We start from the raw sequence: 23,207 nt of genomic DNA, 5'->3' as shown, positions 1-23,207 counted from the left end.
CCCAGCAACTCAGTTTCAATGTCTTCTATGTATATAATGTATTATATATTCAAAGCAGGGAGCAGTGTATTTACATCTACTGTTTATTAACAATTGATATTGCATCCTAGAGGAGTAAAGCCCATATAGGAGCACCCTTGATTTTACTTGTTGCCAGATGGGCCCAAAGAGACAATACAATGCAAGGACCTTCTAGGATGGTTTTTGATATTGTCCAAGCCGAGAAAAGATTTTCTATTTCTAACCGCAGAGGTGGAATTCCTAGATTCCTCTAAATTGTGCTAAATGGCAACAACAGAAATATTTTCAAGGTATTGTAGTAATCTGATGGGCGGTAGGAAAACTTCCTTTACCTCGTGGCTCTGGAATGTTCCACAGCTGTGTAATCAAGCCACTATAAGTGTTGCTGCTTGGAGTTACGATGAAGCAATGTTCAGTATAATATAATTCTGTCATATGATAACTGATATAATATCATGATGTCACTGGTCCTGGCTTTACTCCTCTCAGCTGCTTCCCAGTTCACAGCTGTGTTTACCAGACCATAGCTATACAATATATCATCTCTTTGCGTATTTACATACTAGTATTGTTCTTGGTTATAAAATTGTGTGCTACCGACTGCAAGCCTAGCGAGAAGAAGAGATTGTAAAGATCGTTTTGTAAGACATGGACAGGACAGGGAATGAGGAGGACCATAAACCACAGAAGAAGAATGTAAACACTTGAGTAGAGATGTTCACTTCCAGTTTCATCACTCACACCTTCCTTGGTGTTTCAAGACTGGTTCAACTCTCATATAATAACGGCCAGATAGTTCCTATGTCTTCACATTATACGACACAGCTTTGAGTTTTGGTTTCGGTTCATATTTAGTTGTTATCATGATGACAACAGTAGACCAGAGCAAATCCGCCACAGATGGAAAAAGTGGTAAAATGTCACGATGGTTAGCAAAAGTTTCAGTTGAACATAAAATTTGCGTTGCATATTTAAATTGCACAAGAGGCGATGTCCAATGAGCACAATATCATTCAGAATCTCAAAAACATTTTGAAACCAAAGCCATGTTGATAATGTTGCCCTATTTGCATCATCTTAATACTTAGGGCCTTGATACTTGCATTTGGGGTCTTTGTACTTGTATTAACCTATCCTGTAGACATGCAGGCAGGTTAAGTTGCTACAGTGAGCTACTATTTGGGCTCAGAAGATTGTTGGGCTATGGACACAGATTAACAGTGTACCATTTAATCAGGAATGTACAGTGATGCTAACCAGTAGATATCCTGCACACACACTGTATTCATCCATTTCAAAGATGTCTGTGTTCTTTCAAGTAGTTTACTTTCATCTATGTACAAAGTTTGCTTTTAAGTTCATCCCTGACACGAACATTTAAAGGTTTTCAACAGCTTGGGGGATAACAAGGGAAGCAGTACACCTGTTTAAGTGCCTCTGACCATTGAAGCATAACAAACTCCTCCCAGACTCAACCACTCTGCCACAATGGCACCCTCATGTTCTGTGTTTTCTGTTTGCCAACACTGTCTATAGGCAATAGCAAGAATGTCTGACAGCATCTGAGTTGGAACTTGTTTTAGTTGCACCTTATTTGGGATTTGCTGTCACTGAAGTCACCGGATGGTTTCTGCATTGATTTGTGTCTGCAACGGTCATTTTCAACCAACTGATATCACAACAGACGATTCTGCTTCAAAGCCCCGATGCACCCTGGGGCCGAGAAGGTCAGACCCAACCTTGGGAAACAAAGGCACAACTGATTGGCAGCACAATTGTATGATCTAAAATGTAAGCACATGCGTCTTGGTATCACAATGGTTCTTGGTACAAACACCTTGATATTACGATATTTCTTGTTCTGATTTTGCGTTATTTGTTGTTAAGGTATGAGGGGGTGGAATTTGACAAGATGACCCTCACATCAGAGTAAGATGAGAGATGTCTACAGAAATACTATTAAGTAAAAAAAATGATTTGGAAAGTGGGTTGATTTGTCACTTCCAAATTCCCACCAATATTCAGTTTAGTTGAAAAACCAGCGTGAAATAACGTGGGGAAAACCTGATTACGTTCAGCACATTCCAAAGGTTTTTGCGCTGACACTTCACTATCAAGCTGTTCTAATCTTGATGTGATTCATGACATCAAATATCTGGTCGACTTCACTATTTGTTCTTTAGAATTGATTTCAGTAGATCCCAACTTCCTCTTGACCCCCCAAAAAAGGATAAGCTCTTGTGACCAACTGGTTCATCAGTCACTTGAGATACTTTGGGTTTAGCACATTTTTATTGAATTCCAGCAACTATTCAAAAGCAATATCTGATATCTGATACGGAATACGCACATATGTACACTAGCACAAAAATATCTACTTGCCCGTTTGAGGTACATTAACAGCATACAAGTTAACTTCAACAGAATACAGGTAACTATAATATAACACATGATAACTATAACAAAAGAAAACGTAACAAACAGCATACAAGGTAACAGAATAAATGGTACATTTGCACTGATGTGCATATGGCTTTAATATGTTTAGCACAGCGTTGGTATTCTTCAACGCCCCTCGAGTCTGTCAGCTTCTCAGGAAGTCAAACCATTAGGGTACATGATCACTCGACCCTCTGGAAATGTGATACTAACTCACGCTTTTTAAAGCAGTCAGAAACAGGTGACACAGTTACAGTTTCCCTACTGCAACAGTGACTATTACCCTGATATCGAAAGTTCACGTGAAGTTATAAACAACTACTGTTTTGTGATTGGTTGAAAGCACATAAAAAAGACTTAGCTGTTGTTGTGCTATTGGTTTGTTTTGAGACTACTGTGTATTGTTTGTGTTGATGTCTTTTTTAATGTCTTAACAAATATATATTTTTGCAATAAAATCATAAAAAAATCTTTCCCTTTTTTAACAATCTTTGTCCTTTCAGTAATCTATTTTTGTACTTTTACTAATTTAGTTCTCAACAGAAAGCGAGCATAGAGGGCCTCATGATGGAGAACTGCAGTGTTGTATAAAATGTGTGATGCTTTCAAACCTGCTGATGCAATATCTGGCAATACGTAGCAGTCAGGAGGAGTCTAACCAGTCTAACCAGTCTAACCAGTCTAACCAGTCTAACCAGACACAGCTAGTCAGGAGGAGTCTAACCAGTCTAACCAGTCTAACCAGTCTAACCAGTCTAACCAGACACAGCTAGTCAGGAGGAGTCTAACCAGTCTAACCAGTCTAACCAGTCAGGAGGAGTCTAACCAGTCTAACCAGTCAGAACCAGTCTAACCAGTCTAACCAGTCACAACTAGTCAGGAGGAGTCTAACCAGTCTAACCAGTCTAACCAGACACAGCTAGTCAGGAGGAGTCTAACCAGTCTAACCAGTCTAACCAGTCTAACCAGACACAGCTAGTCAGGAGGAGTCTAACCAGTCTAACCAGTCTAACCAGTCTAACCTGACAGTCCTAGTCAGGAGGAGTCAGGACCAGTCCTAACCAGACAGAACTAGTCAGGAGCAGTTATAACCAAACAAAAGCAATTTTGACTTGTCGGTCCTTCTGGTTAAGAACAAATCAGTCAGGACCAGATAGTCAGAACCAATAAGAACCAGTTCCAATGAGTCTGATCCAGTCAGGAACAAAGTTTACTTGTATGCTACTATAAATTGAGAAAGAAAAACACACTCTACACTACATTAACTTTGAAGAGTGAAATAGAATAGCTATGCTTCATATGTTTTGAGTTCATTGTATTTCAATCATCATAATTTAATGTTATCTGCAAAATACACAACTCTGTAATTACTAAAGCCTCTTAGCTGTATTACACACATTTCTTAAATAATATCCTTGAAAAAGAGATTCGGTTAAGCTGAGTTCATGTATGTGTGTCTGTCTGTGCAAGCGTGTCTGTGTCTATGTGTGTCTGAGTGTTAACGTGTTTGTGTGTGTCTGTAAAAAACTTGTTTCTGCAATCTTCTTTTGCTCTATCACTCTCCCTCACAAAGCTGGCAACCAACGCGGGGAACAGCTCTACCACCGACCCTTAGGAATCTCACCTGACTCACTCATCATGCATCAGCATGCGACTCTTCCACAGAGACTCTTCTCTCTTCTTAGTCCTCCTCTCTGGACTGTCTGTCCTCTCACCTTTTGGCAAGGCCTTGGTAGTCTGACTCAGTCCATGCTGCCAGAACTCCTTTACGGGCGTCTCAAAGAGCAGGGTGCAAATCCAAGTGCCTTGACGACGCCTTCTCAGCCTCCCTATCTATTAAAGCTCATTCTTTCAATCTCAAATTCAATCTCGCTTCTCCAACCCCGCAAACTTTTTGTTTATCTTCTCCTCTTAATCCCACCGCTCCCCCGCCCCCCTCTACATTACTACCCAAAGATTTGGTACAGATGTACCGATAGAGGACATACGTTCCTCATTTCCCCACCTGTCCTACAGCCACCTCTCCTTCTCCTACTCCACCTTCCTCTCTCCACTCTCTCCCACTGAGGAATGACCTCTGGTCACCTCCCAGCTCCCACCTTCTTCAGGCTAATTCTTCTGACCTCCTTCCGTACCTTAAGGCCCCGTCCACATGGGCGGAAACAATCTTTTCCCCTCCGTTTTCCTTGGCAGCATTTCAGGAATTTCTCTGTAAAGATGGACTCATTGCAGAAACGCATCGAGCTGTATAACCGCTGCAGTACATATTCAAGGGCACTCTGTGGCGCTGGTTCTCCACAAAAAAAGAAGAAGACGAGGCGGAGCATGCGCATCGAGAACTGCTTTCTCCTTCTTGACTGTATGTTTGTATACAGCGCGCAGGCGCAGTTGGATACGTCCTTGAATATGCATACGTGCCTGCCTGCCTGCCTGCCTGCCTGCCTGCCTGCCTGCCTGCGTGCGTGCGTGCGTGCGTGCGTGCGTGCGTGCGTGCCTGCCTGCGTGCGTGCGTGCGTGCGTGCGTGCGTGCGTGCGTGCGTGCGTGCGTGCGTGCGTGCGTGTGTGCGTGCGTGTGTGTGTCCTGAGGAGCTCCATACTCATCTTCTCCTGAAGAGGTGTCTGCGGGTGGAGCGTCTCAGGGGTCATTAGGAAACCGTTCATCAGCACCAGTCACCTCAGCTGTCGCTGTGTGTGCTATGTGGCACCAACCATTGACAACCGGTCGGGGGGGCAACAAAAAGTACTTTTTAATATTATTCACTTGAAATTGTTGAAAGACCATACATTACTCGTTTATGAATATTCATTTCACAAAATAATAATAATAATAAATAAATCAAGATGACCACTATCACTCCCCCTGTCAGAATTAAGTTGGTCCAGAAGTGCGCGCAAATGCTCAAACGCTCAACTTGATAAATAGGAGAGCACGATTATGACAAATGTTTGGGATAGCGCATACTAATCAGGTTCAAGGCCACTACTGAGACTTTGCAAACGCATGACAGAACTTTAGACAGTGCAGAACATCTTTTGGAGTCACGGCGTTCTTATGTGGCATCACAGAGTGTGAGAAGTACGAAAATTCTGTTTGAGATATTGAAGGAGTTACTCGCCTATATGAGGAGGAGACCAAAGGGGTCTAAAAAAGGGGCCAAAAGGGGCCTATTTGTACTACTGACAAAGTGTGGTAAAACCGCCAACATGCGTAGGGTCCCAGAGGGTAACCCTAACCCTGGCCGGTATAATACCTGGGTCAGTGTAAACTCAGGCCGGTATAATACCTGGGTCAGTGTAAACTCAGGCCGGTATAATACCTGGGTCAGTGTAAACTCAGGCCGGTATAATACCTGGGTCAGTGTAAACTCAGGCCGGTATAATACCTGGGTCAGTGTAAACTCAGGCCGGTATAATACCTGGGTCAGTGTAAACTCAGGCCGGTATAATACCTGGGTCAGTGTAAACTCAGGCCGGTATAAAGGCGAGCATAATGGTGCGTTCACACCATCAGAGAACCTGACGCAGTCTCTTCATAATATCATCCGTCACACACAGCTTTTGGCTGTGATATTATATATTATATTATATAGACGTGTCGCGACGTGTCGCGCTACAAAATCCTCGTGAATGCGCTCGCCCGTACCAGGGCGTTCATGCCACTCCACATGTCGAATCTGGCAGGTTTTTCTAGCGACAAATGTCACCTGATACCAGCTCTGCGATGACTTTGTATGGAGTCATGTCGCCCTGTTGCGTTTGGTGTGAACGCACCGTTAGAAGGGCATATTTGGCAGTGTAAAAATGTTTTGTGTGTGTGAGAAGGAGAGTGTGTTGGTGTGTATGTGAGTGAGGGGGAAGGGAGACTGTCGCCCCAAGTAAATTGCTGTTGTCAGCAGGGAGGAAGGTCTTAATGCCTGTGTGTGTGTGTGTGTGTGTGTGTGTGTGTGTGTGTGTGTGTGTGTGTGTGTGTGTGTGTGTGTGTGTTTTCTGTGTGTGTGGTTACGTGTGTGTGTGTGTGTGTGTGTGTGTGTGTGTGTGTGTGTGTGTGTGTGTGAGGTCATTCAAGGTGAGGTAGAAGTGCACACTGGGGTCATAATGTATTAATAACAACTGGTGGACATACTGTTCATTACTCTGTTCTATAAGGGTCTGTCCCACACACACACACACACACACACACACACACCAAAACCTTTGTCAGTTGTTGCCATTCTCAGAAGAAACCTAGTATTCATTCACAAAAACAATGAAAGCATAGTATAGCATGAGCAGTAATGAGTAGCATTGTAACAGTGGTATTAAAATACCAGACTAGTACTGTTACAGTGAGTTTATGGTACTAGAGTAAGAGGGAGGAGGTGTGTGTGTGTGTGTGTGTGTGTGTGTGTGTGTGTGTGTGTGTGTGTGTGTGTGTGTGTGTGTGAGTGAGTGAGTGAGTGAGTCCTCCAGACTCACAGGAGAGAGGAGTCCTCCAGTGTGTGTGTGTGTGTGTGTGTGTGTGTGTTTCTGTGTGTGTGTGTGTGTGTGTGTGTGTGTGTGTGTGTGTGTGTGTGTGTGTGTGTATTAATCAATATGATGAGACAGTAGGATGGTGTCTGTTACGCATTTAATTATCCCTGTCAAACTAACATGATAGCACTCAGATGGCACTTAGGATTTACACACACAAACACACACACACACACACACACACACACACAAACACACACACACACACACACACACACACACACAACATTTTCCAAGACTTGCACAGGGATAGCAGGATTCAGTCAGTCCGTGTTGTGGTGAGCACTGAGTCCACTGAGTCCCAGACAACACTCACACATGGCTAAACCATGCAAACAATCAATTTGGCAGCATTCAATTCCGATCAATAATTGAACTCACAGGATTCAAAGTCCAGATAGAACCACTTATCTGCATGTGTTGGTTAATGGACCGTGAGCTTAGCTGCCTTCCAACCACACCTGCTTTGACTTTGACAAATGCAAACACAGGCCGAGTTGAAGCAGGTTTTCTTAAGCGAACTGCAGCTTTCAGATTCCTCATAGTCCCCACATTACCTACTGCTACCAGTTAGGGGAACACCAGTAGCACTGGTGTTCGCCTTGTTACGCCACTAACTTAGGTATTTGTTAGCTTTTTGCTTTCTTTGCCTACTCAACATTTTGCTTTTAAATTAAATTGTATGTGAATATGCACAAATACACACCCCAACAATGAGTATTAATTCATTTGCTTTAATTTCCCCCATTTTAACAGAAATGAGTGCATGCTGCTAGCCTGTATAGGCTATCAGCAGAGGCACACATTTATACAGTGTATTACAACAGAAAAAGTACTTTCCATCCCTAGCCATGAGCGCCCTCTACTGCCAAGGCGGAGCCATACGGCACACGTGACACAAACATTTCACACGCTGTGAAAGTTGACTTGGCTCATGAAGGAGTCAGGAGAGGAGACGTCAGGGGAGGTGAGCGGGCCTCCATTGTGTCTTGCTGGCTCTTCGGATCTGCTCCTCAAAGAAGCTCTGCTGGTTCTGGTTCCTCTGGGTGAGCCTCCTCAGCCAGTCCTCCCGCAGCCTAGAAACCGATTCAAAGAGAACCTACTTTATTACTACTTTATTCATCCCAGACGGGAATTAATCCGGTGCCACAATAATTACAATACATTTAAGAAATGCAACAATTTAAACCGAAACTATATGTATATACACACAATAAGAGTAATATCAATGTTAATGTAAATGCAAAAAATGTAGGTAGACATGAACAGTTAATGCTACATTATTGAAACTTGATATTAAAGACCATTATTAGATTATTGATATGACTTTGATGATACCACTTTTGAATATTCTGACCTTTAAACTAGATGATGTATGATTTGTCCATGTTTAAAATAAAACCATTATTTACATAAAATGTTTTAGTGAGTGAAAATTTGCTAAAAATCATGGTATTCGTTACAACTGCTTACACATTAGCTAAATACATTTCTCATGATGCCAAATGAATAAAAAACATTTTTTTTTATTTAGATGGTAGATATTGAATCCACATAAAACTCTATTAGGTCGGGTTAGAGTCCCGACGAGTCCCGACGTGGGTAAGGACCAAGTTCCTTTAGGTCAGAGTCCCGACGTGGGTAAGGACCAAGTTCCTTTAGGTCGGAGTCCCGACGTGGGTAAGGACCAAGTTCCTTTAGGTCGGAGTCCCGACGTGGGTAAGGACCAAGTTCCTTTAGGTCAGAGTCCCGACGTGGGTAAGGACCAAGTTCCTTTAGGTCAGAGTCCCGACGTGGGTAAGGACCAAGTTCCTTTAGGTCAGAGTCCCGACGTGGGTAAGGACCAAGTTCCTTTAGGTCAGAGTCCCGACGTGGGTAAGGACCAAGTTCCTTTAGGTCAGAGTCCCGACGTGGGTAAGGACCAAGTTCCTTTAGGTCAGAGTCCCGACGTGGGTAAGGACCAAGTTCCTTTAGGTCAGAGTCCCGACGTGGGTAAGGACCAAGTTCCTTTAGGTCGGAGTCCCGACGTGGGTAAGGACCAAGTTCCTTTAGGTCAGAGTCCCGACGTGGGTAAGGACCAAGTTCCTTTAGGTCAGAGTCCCGACGTGGGTAAGGACCAAGTTCCTTTAGGTCAGAGTCCCGACGTGGGTAAGGACCAAGTTCCTTTAGGTCGGAGTCCCGACGTGGGTAAGGACCAAGTTCCTTTAGGTCAGAGTCCCGACGTGGGTAAGGACCAAGTTCCTTTAGGTCGGAGTCCCGACGTGGGTAAGGACCAAGTTCCTTTAGGTCGGAGTCCCGACGTGGGTAAGGACCAAGTTCCTTTAGGTCGGAGTCCCAGAGTTTTTTTTTTACTTTGCCTTTATTTTCTATTTATTTTACTTTTTTACTTATCTATTATTTTCTTTTATTGTATGACAGTGTTTATATGTGAAGCACTTTGAGTCGGCCTTGTGTATGAAAAGTGCTCTATAAATAAAGTTGCCTTGCCTAACCCTAACCCTATTAAGATCCACAAACATCATCATAAAGTGTATGCATATTAACTATTATATTAATTAGTAAATATGAACTAATCCACCCACAAAATAACATGTGGGGGAAATGTAGGAAGAAGGTGAACATCATATTCTGAAATAACTTCCTGCCATATATTCATTCCATACATGTTATTAGTATTAATTTGATCCATGCAGCCGGTTTCTGTTTACTCGTGTCCGTCAATTTCATAATCTAACCTTTTCAGTTTCCTTTTCATGTTGACACGTTTCAGGGGACTGTTGTCAACAAACACATTATCATAACATTGGGGCCCTTGTGGAGGCCCCTTCAAAACAAACCAAGGACAAGGGCCCCCAGCGCCCCTGTCTAGACAGCGTGGGCCAGCCCGCTGTGGTCAGGGCACAGCTTTAGTGTCTCAATCGCTGTAACAAAGGACGCTCCCGAGCGCCCACCTCTCCTCCTCATCACTCATCACCTGGTAGCCTGGGAACGTTGATTAGAGATTAGTCCTGAACCCAGAGATCAACTCCCAGCCCGGTCATGTGACACGTGTTGAAATAATACCAGGGATTATAATATCATATTTAAATAAAATATTTAATTTGATTTAATTAAAATAGTTGAACGTGTACAAAAATACTCTAGTCCAATCACTTCCTGTTCTTTCTGCTGTGATGCTATAATTACCCAAATTGGATTAAAAAATCATATCTAATGTTGTAACAGGATTACGTGTGTCTGTCACAACCCAAACTACTTACACGTTTTTGTAAAGCTCTCAGAGAATAACTTTGATCTAGTTTTACGCGTTAGAATCTGCTCTCTTCCAGGCGGGGGTGAAGGAATCTCTGCCTGCTGATTGGCTGTTCCACCGAGTGGCAGCTGCAGGGAGGAGGGGGGGCGAGGTGTGTTTCTGGAGGGCATTAGTTTGAGGATTAGGGTTGTATTCGGACATGTCCGGGTGTTGATCCCTGTTGACCCCACAGCCCTGATCATCTCTGTTCACATACGGACACAAGCCCTGCAGACTCTGACACAGGCTGGGGATTAGTCCGCCCAGCATGAAGACTTGCTTTGTCTCTGCCTGACTTGGAGCCAAGCTTGCTTTGGCTCATCGTATCCTATTCTAAACATGGAGCTGCATTGGTGATTATAATAAGGAGCAAAGCTTAAAGGAATGGACTCTACGTTATACAACCTGTTGTGTTCTGTTCTCTAGCTGAGTCTATCTGGAAGATGACTCTTATGTCTGTCTAACATCTATTTAGATCTGGTACAGTAGTCATAGTGGTCCCATGGTAAACATCATGTTTGACCTGGTCTAACAGACCAGAGAGAAGGGTCTTGTTAGTTTGTCTAAAGGTAACCAACCATCATCGTTGTTCTGGGTTACAATTCCGGATTCATGCCTAGCTAGGGTTGCCAACTCCCAGAGTTTCAAATAAGGGACACCTCTTGATCGAGATTGTTGACGGGGGGGGGGGGGTTATGCGCGATCGCGGGCAGGCGCGTTCACGCGATTACGACCCCAAAATACGGGACAAAGTGCGTCCCGTATCAGTTCATTACGGGACAGGTCTTTTAGTTGCCAAATACGGAACGATCCCGTATTTTACGGGACGGTTGGCAACCCTATGCCTAGCGTAATTGGTAAACAATAAGGTCTGGTAAGTTTGTCTAATGACTGGTATCATAACTACTGACTGGTATCATAACTACTGACAGGTATCATAACTACTGACTGGTAATACTGACCGGAGCAGGGCGCTGTCTCTCTCCCTGCTATGCTCGGCGCCCTCCAGCAGGGTGTGCTGTTGGATCCTCTGCTCCCAGAAGGACTTCAGTTTATGCTTGTCATGGATCCTAGCCACGCTCATTCCCTGGGAGCACGTAGACACTTTTATCCAAAAGCGATTTGATCAGATACATAAGGAATAGCTATCGGCTTGGGGACATCTTGATGGAGGATATCTCCAGTTGACATCAGGGTTTCAGCCCTCGACCTTTCAGAGTCAAACACCCTAACATAAATATATGTTACACTGGCTCAACATACTCCCAAACCAAAATCACAAAACATGTACACAAAATTAAATTATTTTATGATCTAGGACACACAGTATTTTGGTGTCAACCCATGCGATCGGAAGCCCAGTCTTTGATGGTTTATATATAAATCAACAAAGATTGGCATATGTTATAAATGTTTGTCTGGTATTCTCAATTGGTATAATTGCAATTATCTGTGCATTAATCCACAAAGTGGGATATAAGAGTAGAATACATATAAGAGTAGATATAAGAGTAGAATACATACTGCCCTGTGGTTCTTCTCTCCTCTGTTCTTTGAATCCTTCTCCTCTCTCCTCTCTCTCTCTCCAGTCCTCTCCTTCCCTTAGGTTAGGTTAGGGTCCTCCTCTCTCCTCTCTCCAGTCCTCTCCTTCCCTTGGGTTAGGTTAGGGTCCTCCTCTCTCCTCTCTCTCCAGTCCTCTCCTTCCCTTTTATTTCATTTTGTTTAATCCGCAGCATATCCTGTTTGTGCCTTGTTGCCATGACGAAAAGATTCCAGACATAGTTGAGTGATGATCAGTTGGTCTGTCTGTCTAGCTGTCTGTCGTTCTGTCTGCCTGTCTATCTATCGTCCGTTCATTCAAAATTCACAAATATTTATAAAAATATGTGGTGATATATGACAAACAGGAAACATAACCACATTATCCACACTGTGTATCCATTATTTGTGTAATATAATACAATTTACAACGTCGAGATCAGTGTCATTAAATCAGGGTCTTGAATTGCGGTAGGTGAGGATCTCTCTGCTTGGGGTCAGGCGATACCCGAGACCCCACAAATCTCCCTAATTGAACCGTATTACACGGAGCAAAGCCCCCCGTCCTTCCAAATCAGCATGCTGTCGCTAGGTAACAGCTCGGAAGTTAAGCCACCAAGGGACTTGTTATGAAGATCGTGTGTGTGTGTGTGTGTGTGTGTGTGTGTGTGTGTGTGTGTGTGTGTGTGTGTGTGTGTGTGTGTGTGTTTTCTCTGAATTTCTACTTCAAGTCATGAAACACTGAACTGAAACGCTGTCATTCTGTCTGTGCTTCCTCTGGTCGGCCTCTTGGTGTCACTGCTGCAGTCCATCACTTTAGGGTTAGCTAACCCTAACCCTAACCCTAACTTTGTTGTTTCCAAACTATTGAGGCCCAACAACAACTTCTTGCATTTTTTTATCTGCTTCAAAACACACAAACACACACTACCATACACACACAAACACACACTATCATACACACACAAACACACACTATCATACACACACTATCATACACATCACATACATACACAAACACACACTATCATACACACACATACATACACACACACACATACATACACAAACACACACTATCATACACACATACATACACATCACATACATACACACACACATACATACACATCACATACATACACAAACACATCACACACACACTCTCTCAGTATCCATCTTAGCCAAAAGCATCTTGATCATTATTGTATTTATTAAGTAATGAATTATGTGAGACTGGAAGCTGTGAACTAAATTGCCCATCTTGGGATAAATAAAGTTTTTCTAATCTAAAAAAAGCCAACTATGTGTTGGCAAGTACATAGTTGGTCAGTGCATTATGGGACCTATTGGACGCAACGTGACCAATCAGATTAAGGCTGAAACGATAGCTCTTCCCCCAGACCAATAGAAAGATTAGAGCTGGATTAACTCAAGCAGAGGGAGAAGGAAATTGCAGAACCAGAATAGACTCATTTGACAGATTACCGGACGTCCTGATTCAAATCTTGCTTAGCAGAACAAAGGAGTGACCAGAGCAATCCCTTACAGAAGTGAGAGTGTGTTGTTATCTAGACCCCCTCCAGTGACCCTCCCGCCCCCAGCAGTGAGCTCCAGCCTCCTCACCCTAACTCATCAGCAGCTTCTAGCAGCTCAAGGGTTGCTGGTACGATTCCCTAGGATCTACCTCTGAGCCCACTCGGGTCCACCAGGACCTGTGTGTTGTTTCCAGGGTTCATCAGTTCATTTTTCAGGGCTCAAAATGTTTATATTTATTACAAATGTTGTCTTGATTGTCCTTTCAATGTCTCTGAAATGTAATTCCTGTCAGTTTTTGGAGGCTTCTGTATGATTAAGTCTTTATATCAGTCTATCAATCTGTCTGTGAGGCTGAAGTCTGTCCACCTGTCTGTCTATTTGTCTGTCTATCAGCCTGTGTGTCTGTGGGGCTGAAGTCTGTCCACCTGTCTGTCTATCAGCCTGTCTGTCAGTGAGACTGCAGCCTGTCCATCAGAGTGGATGGGAGGCTGTCCTCTATCTCTACGTTCCAGTGAGTGGAACACTGAACAGTGATCAACACACAACACTGACGGCCCACTGATAGGCCGGTGTCAGGTTTGTTTTGGAGTGAAAGTAACCGTTAAGAGGGAGGGGGAGGGGGGAGGAGTATACAGAAAGGGAGGGGAAGAGAATGCAAGTAAGATGAGTTAGTTTAAGTTTTATAGTTAGAATACTAAAGTTAGTAGTTACTATATTTGAGGAAAAAAATAATGTGTTTTTTGGCTTCAATAAGAGCCACGTTTATTGACTATTCGTTTCCAACATTTGTGTTTTTATATACAAGGATATTCGCCTCCAAACGGAAAACCATGTCTTCGTCCAGGGAAACCAAAAGGAAGTTTAAAAAAATCTAACTAGAACAAAAAGCAACGTTAAAAGTTTTTTTCTTTTCATTAAAAAATCTTATATACAGTTTTGTTCACATTTCTTGTCTTTAAGACGTAAAACACACACCTTCAGTCCTCCTTTCACAGGACGATACTCAACAAAACATTCGGTAAGGGTTGTGGGAGAGTCCTCTTAGCCACAGCGTTACTGCGGGAGGTCATGGCCGCTCTTTAGAGACGTTTACAGCACGGCTGCGTCACACCCGACCAGTGAAACACTGAGAGGTGCAACACCGAGAGACACTAACCCTAACCCTATGCACCTCAGCAGTATCTGAGCGCCTCACAGGCTGTTTGGGTACCTTGTCTTGAAGATATCTATTTAAATAAACAACCAAACAATAAAACTTGAACTGTTGTGATTGTAGAAAGTAAAGCTCATATAGTATTTAGTATATTTAGTATTAATACTAAAATAATCTCAGTGCAAAACAATTATTAAATCAATCATTATACAAGCCACATGCCCACTGGTAGAAGACTAAAGCTTAACATTTGTATGGAGGTAGTTTATGTCGTTAACAATGGAAATGTTGGTTGTCCCAAAAGTCTTTTTTAGTAAAACTATACATTTTTCAAGGAAGCAAACTTCCCACGCTGGTAAGACTTGTGGAGTCCTCTAGTGCATACAGCCGCCATCAGTACGGCCCTCACTACAGGAGGAGCAGCAGAGCCGTCAGGACCAGGAGGTAGGGGGTCTGAACCGGCCCCACGCCAGAGGAACGGAACCACTGCACCTCCTCAGAGTCCTCTGCAAGAAAGAAAAAAGAAGAGCAAAACATGTTAACCAGATCATATGGAGCGCTGGCAGAAAGACAACATTCCAAAGGGGGATAATGTGGCAGAGAAAAAAGGCAGACAGAAAGATAAAGAAAGGAAGACACACAGAAACAGAAGGAGGTGGAGGAATGGGGGTTGTGAATTACAGAGGGCATTCAGCAGGACTGGAGCTGTGGGTTAGCATGTCTAAAGCGGGTCTAACGGCTGTATGAATATGCAGACGGGTTCAGAGAGAGGGTGAAAGGAGGAGACGGCCCCGTTAGCACGTCCATGAAGCCCCAGCACCAGGGCCTTCCTCTCTCCTGTTGGGAGGAACATCCTGATTTCAAGAGCCTGTTGAAGCATGATAATAGCCCTAGCACACATACACATAGGGTCTGCCTTTATCTAGGACCCCCCCCCCAACGCACATTCCTGTGTGGGCCAATATCTGTCATATTATCTGTAAGATAAGGATCTGGCCAGTGTCGTGCCATCAACCTGCAGTTCAATGTAAACCAATAATAGTTCTTATTTTGTATGGACTGCTTGTCTGCCCTGTAGAAGCCGGGTCAGACGTTCATGTTCACAGGACAACACACGGGATAAACCTGAACCTGAAACACGAGCCCACACACATCTTCATACCCCTGACTCTCCTGCCTCCCCCCACCCCCGCCCTCTCAAGGATCTGCAGGTCTGGTCCTCATCGCTCCTTTCATATGCTGGCTCCCCCCTCCCCCGCCCAGACCCGGCGGACCACCGAGACGTGTTCAACACCACACAGGAGCTCATGTGTATTTGTCCCTGGAAGGAGGATTTAACGATCACAGTGTGTTGGACCGGCCCTCATACAGCCTGCTACCCTCCGTGTTTAGGGGAGGCTCTTACCTAAAGAGTGGCAGATACATCTCAGTAAGGAGCAGGTAGGGTATGAATGGATGTGTGTGAGGGAATAGCTCACCGCAGTCCCTGTGGAAGACGTGGGGGAAGCAGTGCAGGGTGCCGTAGCCACAGCGGCAGTAGGAGCAGCCCTTCTGAACCCACTCCCCGTGAGGAATCACTCCGCAGCTCCTGGAGACAAAGCACAGGCTCAGGATCCCTCGCAGATGGCCTTCAGTTTATTGATAATAACAATACGAATTCAGCATGATGGTTGTTGAAGTGAATGCATTGCATGAATACATTTATATGCCACACTAGTCCAGAATTAAAAACATAAAGATGAAAGCTTTAAAAGGGAACAAACCTGATCCTCTCATCGTACTCACAGCTCCGGCCGGTGAAGTACCGCGGACACGTACAGAAACTACCCAGAATGCACGTCCCGCCGTTCTTACAGCACGCGCGGTTCTGCTTTGTACCTGAGAGAGATGAGAACCGTTAGAGGATTTATGCTTTAAAAGGGAAGTGTACTTTGTTTGAATATCCCTGGTACTATATTTCTCAAACAAAAAAGAGTGCTTCATGTATTCTTATATTTTACAAGGCAGACTACTGTTATTGTCCATTTGGTGGATTTTTAAACTGCTTTGCCAATTTAAGTGTTGAGAGAGAGGGTTAGCCTTAATGGAAATGGTCCCATCTTGTTATAGTGTTTTGACTGTTTTCTACCATGTTTTGAGATAGCCATGCTGGCCCGGGCTGTGGTAGTGTTATCTGGGTGCTAGTGAAACTAACCAGGCCCTCTCTCCATCACCGTCCGCCTCCCCCACCCTCCCTTTCTCCCCTCAACAGATACAAGCTGACATTCTTGCCGTACCCCCCCTTCTCCAGCCAGCCGTAAACAACACACACTCTTCTGTTTGTCCGAGAAAATCCGGTGCAAACATCCAAAACTAACACAACGACTCCAACGACCTGCAGGGCAGGCGGACACTGGAGCACCACACTCTATGGAGGCTCCTCCACCCCTCACTCCTCCACCCCTCAACCTCCTCACTCCTCCACCCCTCAACCTCCTCACTCCTCCACCCCTCAACCTCCTCACTCCTCCACCCCTCAACCTCCTCACTCCTCCACCCCTCAACCTCCTCACTCCTCCACCCCTCAACCTCCTCACTCCTCCACCCCTCAACCTCCTCACTCCTCCACCCCTCAACCTCCTCACTCCCTCCCTGCAACCATAGAACCTCTAGAAGCCGTCACTCTGCGGTTCACATCCCCCTGCTCACATTCTATGTGTACATATCGGACACTATACCTCTCCATTTGTGCTACTGCACTTTCTACCCAAAGCTGTCATCTGTATGTCGTATTATCATCTGTACGTCGTATTATCATCTGTACGTCGTATCATCATCTGTACGTCGTATCATCAACTGTACGTCGTATTATCATCTGTACATCGTATCATCATCTGTACGTCGTATTATCATCTGTACATCGTATTATCATCGTGTGTCTGGAATAAGAAGCCATGATCTGAATCTAGATACAAGCCTGTGTCTGACCTACTACCTGTGAGGCCGGCGAAGGGCAGAAGGGGGCTGGCGTGGCGGTGCTTAGCGCCCGCCAGGGAGTTGACCTGCGTGAGCTGACCTAGGAAGTCCTTGGCTGAGGAGGGCGGCGAGGAGGAGGAGGAGGAGGACGACGACGAAGAGGAGCCTCTTTTCTGGCACTCTTCTTCTTCACAATCTGAAAAGGAGAAAGTAGCGGTTATGATATTATTTAATACTGAACCTTTGTTTACTCAATCTGCTTATCGTTTGTTATAGCTCGGTTATTTCAAATACATTAGTGTAAATATTCAATGTGCTTGTGTGACCAATATAATATTGTGTATGCAAAATTATATATTTCAAGCTAAATTTAGATAACGTCTTTACTATTTAAGACAGAGAGATTTCATTATTAGTTTTAATGACTGAAATTGGCACACAGGGGAACCGGGAAGAGAAGTGCTTTACAAATACAAATTAAGAAACTAGAGCTCGGATCACAACTACCACCACAACCACCGCTACTACTACCAATACCAAGTGATCAAACTACAAACGAGTAGCCTAAAATAAATAAAACACACATCGAAGGACCCACTCTCAATAGTTCTGTGTATGTGTGTTTTGAAGCGCTTTACCAACCTGGCGATCCGATGGCCACCGCTTGGAGGGAGATGGCTGAGAGGAGGATTCTGAAATAGAAACACAACGTCTTAGTGTGCAGTGGTTTTAAGTAGCTCAATGACTAGTCTTCCTCATTCGGGCATAGGTGGCAGTAGGCCTATTTATGAAGTATATTTATGAAGTAGGCTATATTCCGAGTTGTTCCGTTTCCAAACATACCTGATCAGCTGCATCCTCTTCATTTTAAGTAAAGGCGTTGAAATCACCTTGAACGTTAAGATCCGAAGAAATCCCCTCAAGTTCGTTGAATGCAAAGGATTCAAGGTGAAATTATTTTAATTCGATTAAAAAAATCTTTAGAAAGCGGATTGGACCTTGTGATTTTCATCCGGTTCCCTACAATCAGTGAACTGACCTCCAACAAAGTGCCCTCCTTCGACTCTCCCCTGAGCTCCTGTACCTCTTCATCCAGAGGCTGCTCCCCGCAGAGCCAATGGGTGAAGCGTCGCCCAGTCGGCTCCACCTTTAGGCCCACCCCGCCCCCTCGGGTCCAGCCCCCCCTCGGGGCCGTATTAAATGCATTGATGGCCCTAGGCACACTGAATTTTTCTGAACTTTCATATTTGGTAAACAAACAATTGTCACATGATTATTATGCCCATTCATTTACTATATATATATATATATATATATATATATATGAATATATTATCATATATATTTACATTTAGATATTCATACAATTTGTAATTAATTGATATTTAATGAGAATAGGGAAAGCAGGAGTAGTGGCAGGCAGTGGTTGGCAGTGGACAGGTAGACGGCTGGCTCTGTACCCTAGTGAATAAGGATAATATTAGCAACATGTAACAATAGTGCTAGGTGTGACAGTTTGTTTGTTGTGTGTTGTGTTGTGTGCTAGTATTCATATATTATGCATCTCATGTATATGCATTTTAAATAAAATTAATTATCATGTATTTTATGTTTGATTTAGATATTAATGGAAAACTTACATTTATAGATGCTTTCTCCTGGCTTTCCTCGATGATGTCATCAACTCATTTCCGATTGCCAACAAGGCAAATGCGTTTGGCCTGGTTTCCCTCATTGTAGTTCTTATGTACATGTTCACCCCTTTTACTAGGGAAAACGACCGCTTTTATTTTTATTTTATTGCTCTGTCTGGGGCCCCCTAGTGGCGAGAGGGCCCTAGGCGCGTGCCTAGTTTGCCTATGCGTAGATACGGCCCCAAGCAGCCTCTGGAGCCCCGGAGGCAAATCTTTTTTTCTTAGGATGGTAGGGGCAAGTACTGCCTTTTCGCCTCTGAATGGTTAGAAGGTCTCTCCTCCAAATGGTTATTTGATTTGGTGCTGAAACGGGTGAGGGTCAGGGTAGTAGTGGTTAGGGTTAGGGTTAAGCACGTATCACTGTTGGATTTTGTTTACTTCTGTTTGTAAACAAGAGTTTGTTTACTTCTGTCGGTGGCAGACTAGCCGACAGCCTGCCGCAAAATCAAACAACCATTTGGAGGAGAGCCCTTCTAACCAATCAGTGGCGAAAAAGACGGTAGTTGCCCCTACCATCCTAAGAAAAGAAAAAAAATTGCGCCCTGGAGTTGAATGTGTTTTACGTATAGGTCCATGGTTTTTCGTAGGCGGAATCCTAGAAAATTATGATTATTAATGAGGGGATAGCCGGAGATTTTCCAATCACGTTGGTGAAGTCCCTGATCTATTCCAAGGCAAACATCTGTCACGTGACTGCATCTGTTGGCGCGATCGCAGGGATGGTCATTTAAATTGTAATGTATATTAAACTAACGTTAGTCAAACGCATTTCTCAGATTTTTTCTACCCTTCTACCCATGATTTTGAGGGTGAAACCCCGTCGACTCCCATTCATTCTGCACTCACTGGCGAGCGCCCTCGCATGGACAGAGATGTCAGCTCTCTTCATATTAGACACTCTGCTAGCCAGGCTCGGAGTGCGAATCTTTTTTTCGTAGGATGGTAGGGGCAAGTACCGCCTTTTTCCACCTCTGATTGGTTAGAAGGGCTCTCCTCCGATTGGTTATGGCACAGGGCAGGTTGTCGTGATAGATAGTCAATTATATAAAATATTAAATATTGTGTTGCCTCAGGGCAGCGGTTCAGCCGGTAAACATATGTTTAAATTATTTGATATAAGATAACCCACACATAGAAATGACCATTCACCATTCACCCATTCATGCACACATTCACACCCCACCCCACCCCCCCATCCACCAATACCATCAGCTCCACCGCCTCCGTCGACCAACTACCGCGATACAGCACATGGATTCACTCTATCTGGTTGTACTATCGCGAGAGGAAGAGCGCACTTGCCCGATCGCTCGGCGACACCGGACCGACCACTATGGGTGAGCCATCAGGTGAGTCGATGCCTTCGGCTTCCCAGGGGGCGGACTACACTAGTACTTCAGCTCTGGGATCTTCTGGTTCCTCCTTCTTCGAGTTCAGAGTCAACACATACCGAGGTAGATTTCTCCGGTACTGCCTCTGATCTCAGGAATAAAGTTACCCGTACCGAGACTACAGGTTATAAACAATGTCCAAGCTACCCGGAAACCCGGGGTACCCGGTGCTGGGGGACAGGTCGCTGGAGTTCTATAAAGACCCGGTGGGCTTCTGTGACCACCGGGTGGAGAAACACAACAGCAGAGTGTTTCAGTCCCGACTCCTCAACAAGCCCACCGCCGTGGTGTGCTCCGTGAAGGGGATGAGAGAGGTGCTGCACGGTGAGTGAGAGGGGCGTGAGAGAGGTGCTGCACGGTGAGTGAGAGAGGTGCTGCACGGATCTCTCAAGTGTGTGTCACTAATACACACACTTTGACACACACACTGTGTGACATCAGGACTGTTGGTTCCTGTTGCTACAGCGGCGGCTGTCAAAGGGGGAAGTCAAGTGTGTTGAGATATATTTTAAAGTACACTGTCACACTGAGAATATATACACATGTTTGGAATATACCTAAACTAACAACTCTTAATCTGTGTAGCCCGTGACTAAACCGTGGGAGGTCAGCAATCTACAGAGGAACTGATAGGTTGAGGAACAAGGCTTCCTTATCTCACACTGCTGTTCCAGGAAGGGCTGATATAACGTTGACTTCTAACCATAGCGATACCAGGAAGGCTGTATGCTACCCGTAGTAGGCCTACCTCTGTGATCCTAGCTTATTTGTTCTAGTTAGCTGTTGGTATGGACCTGATGACAGGCCAGGTTCCTGGTTGTAAACACACATGAGTGTGTTTACAACCAGGTTACAACCAACCTGAGTGTCAGGTTCTATAACAGTCCAGGTCCTATGCCAGGATACTCGTAGATCCTGAGTGGAAGTAACTATGTGCACTGGCACTCCAGGGAGAAAGGAATTCTTTGTTCATCTCAGCAGCACAGACCCTCGTAGAGAGAGAGAGAGAGAGAGAGAGAGAGAGAGAGAGAGAGAGAGAGAGAGAGAGAGAGAGAGAGAGAGAGAGAGAGAGAGAGAGAGAGAGAATGATCATGATCATGATCATGTTATCAGTATTATAACACAAGTTTTACATTACAAAAAACATCATACTTTTTTATTTTGCATAAACATTAAATTAATACAATGCAATGTTGATAATTTAATCTTGATGGAACACAAACACGTAGATCTCAAGAACCCAATGTACAATTTTGACACTGGAACCCACTATTGAAAGTTCAGGGTGAATAGACTTGAATGGCCAACAAACAAATGTCAAGTGTGCCATACAGCCGTCAGGGGCCTGAGTGAAGGCAATCTGTTTCCTCTGAAACCTCTCTTAGCTAATAGCTACAATACAATGATTGTAAATATTATGTTTACATACAAAATACTCTGGATTATCAGTTTACCATGGTTTGATGCGATCAAACCCAACTATGCTGACAACAACAACAAAGGTGAGACATAATCTCTGGTTAGAAAAGAAAGAGTGAATCTGTTTCTTCATTGTTTTGGTCGGAGGGTGATGTGGTTGGTTGTAATCAGTCTTATGTGGGCCGTTTGTAAACTTTTGTTGCTGAAACACTTGCTGCACTTGTTCCAGATGTAGCTCAAGCCTTGCTTAATTTTCCCGGATTTAGCAAATAAACACCCCTCCAAACTGCACTGCAATTGACATGTCAATTTAAAAATTAGAATTAAATGTTTAATCAAAATCCTAAATCTTCATTTTAAATCCTAAATCGAAATGCTAAATCTGAAGCCTAATCTTATATCTAAATCCTAAATCAATATGCTAATTCTCATACATATACTAATTAGTTTTGACTCCTAACCAGAGTTTGGGGGGACAGCACGTGCATTGGGCAGGAAACTGTTCGGGAATTTTACCACGATTTATTGTAAAACCAGTAACCGTTTCATCCCTGCGTGTGGTCGTGTGTGTCTTTCAGTGTGTGCTTCGTTAAGTCTACAGTAAACATAATCATCCTACAAAAGGTTATTGGTTTAATGGTCTCTAGCAGGTAATAACAATCAAACAAATGTAGAAATGCTGAAATACACAGAGCTGTTGAGCTGTTTAATAAGTGGATTTATAATGTGCTATAAACGAGACCAGATGGATTTATCCCAGATGGGAAATACTGCATCAAAACAACAGCATATGTGTCCGACATGCACTGGGAACTCAGTATAAAAGTCTAGCTTGTAGAGCAGTGTAATACTAAAGCTGCCCACCAGAGAACAGAGATGTCTTCTTCATTCTCCCCAGTGTTTAATTACTGATCACCTTGTTGACATGGCACTCCCCAGCTCACTCTACTACAGTCACAGAGTGTCTCCCCTGTGGGCGCTGGTCTCATCTGTCATTTTTCTTGCACAATTGTTGTCGTTGCTGCTTTTCTAACTTTAGCATAATAGCATTAGCATAATAGCATTGTTCAAGGCTGTGAATCCTGCTATGGTTTTAAACTTGCACTTTGTACGTCGTGGCTCGTGTTGTAGCCACAATAAAACAATTAATAGAGAACAATTCCTTGGATTGATTCAGTTTGTGTATGGGCATGGTTTTATTCTGACTATATTGAGATATTTCTTTAAAGTAAAAAGCTGCAGTAGAAAAGTTCCAT

General features: G+C 43.9%; 3 protein-coding genes across 3 annotated transcripts in view; 1 reads left to right on the top strand and 2 right to left on the bottom strand.

Annotated features, from left to right (window-relative positions):
* Positions 1 to 7,687: 7,687 nt before the first annotated feature.
* On the bottom strand, positions 7,688 to 11,924 carry LOC311363466 (protein FAM240B-like). The gene is made up of 3 exons (XM_084483413.1): positions 11,786 to 11,924; positions 11,224 to 11,348; positions 7,688 to 8,045 (listed from the first exon to the last, which is right to left on the bottom strand). Exons 2-3 carry the CDS (start codon positions 11,343 to 11,345, stop codon positions 7,928 to 7,930), a joined length of 240 nt encoding a protein of 79 aa, XP_084339539.1. The 5' UTR covers positions 11,346 to 11,348; positions 11,786 to 11,924; the 3' UTR covers positions 7,688 to 7,927.
* Positions 11,925 to 14,167: 2,243 nt separating this feature from the next.
* On the bottom strand, positions 14,168 to 18,520 carry tdgf1 (teratocarcinoma-derived growth factor 1). Its single transcript, XM_084483406.1, has 6 exons — positions 18,291 to 18,520; positions 18,090 to 18,139; positions 17,464 to 17,643; positions 16,256 to 16,370; positions 15,971 to 16,080; positions 14,168 to 14,998 (listed from the first exon to the last, which is right to left on the bottom strand). Exons 1-6 carry the CDS (start codon positions 18,311 to 18,313, stop codon positions 14,901 to 14,903), a joined length of 576 nt encoding a protein of 191 aa, XP_084339532.1. The 5' UTR covers positions 18,314 to 18,520; the 3' UTR covers positions 14,168 to 14,900.
* A 1,936-nt stretch (positions 18,521 to 20,456) lies between these two features.
* LOC311363243 (cytochrome P450 3A25-like) overlaps positions 20,457 to 23,207 on the top strand; it is a 15,143-nt gene continuing 12,392 nt past the window's right edge. The window contains exon 1 of the mRNA XM_084483214.1: positions 20,457 to 20,856. Within this exon, the coding sequence (XP_084339340.1) occupies positions 20,667 to 20,856 (190 nt within the window). The 5' untranslated portion in view covers positions 20,457 to 20,666. The remainder of the gene's footprint in view (positions 20,857 to 23,207) is intronic.

The sequence above is a fragment of the Micromesistius poutassou genome, assembly GCF_964030765.1.
Source record: "Micromesistius poutassou genome assembly, chromosome: 18".
NCBI lineage: Eukaryota > Metazoa > Chordata > Actinopteri > Gadiformes > Gadidae > Micromesistius > Micromesistius poutassou.
Note: the sequence above shows the minus strand (reverse complement) of the source record. Positions and strands in the feature narration are given on the sequence as shown.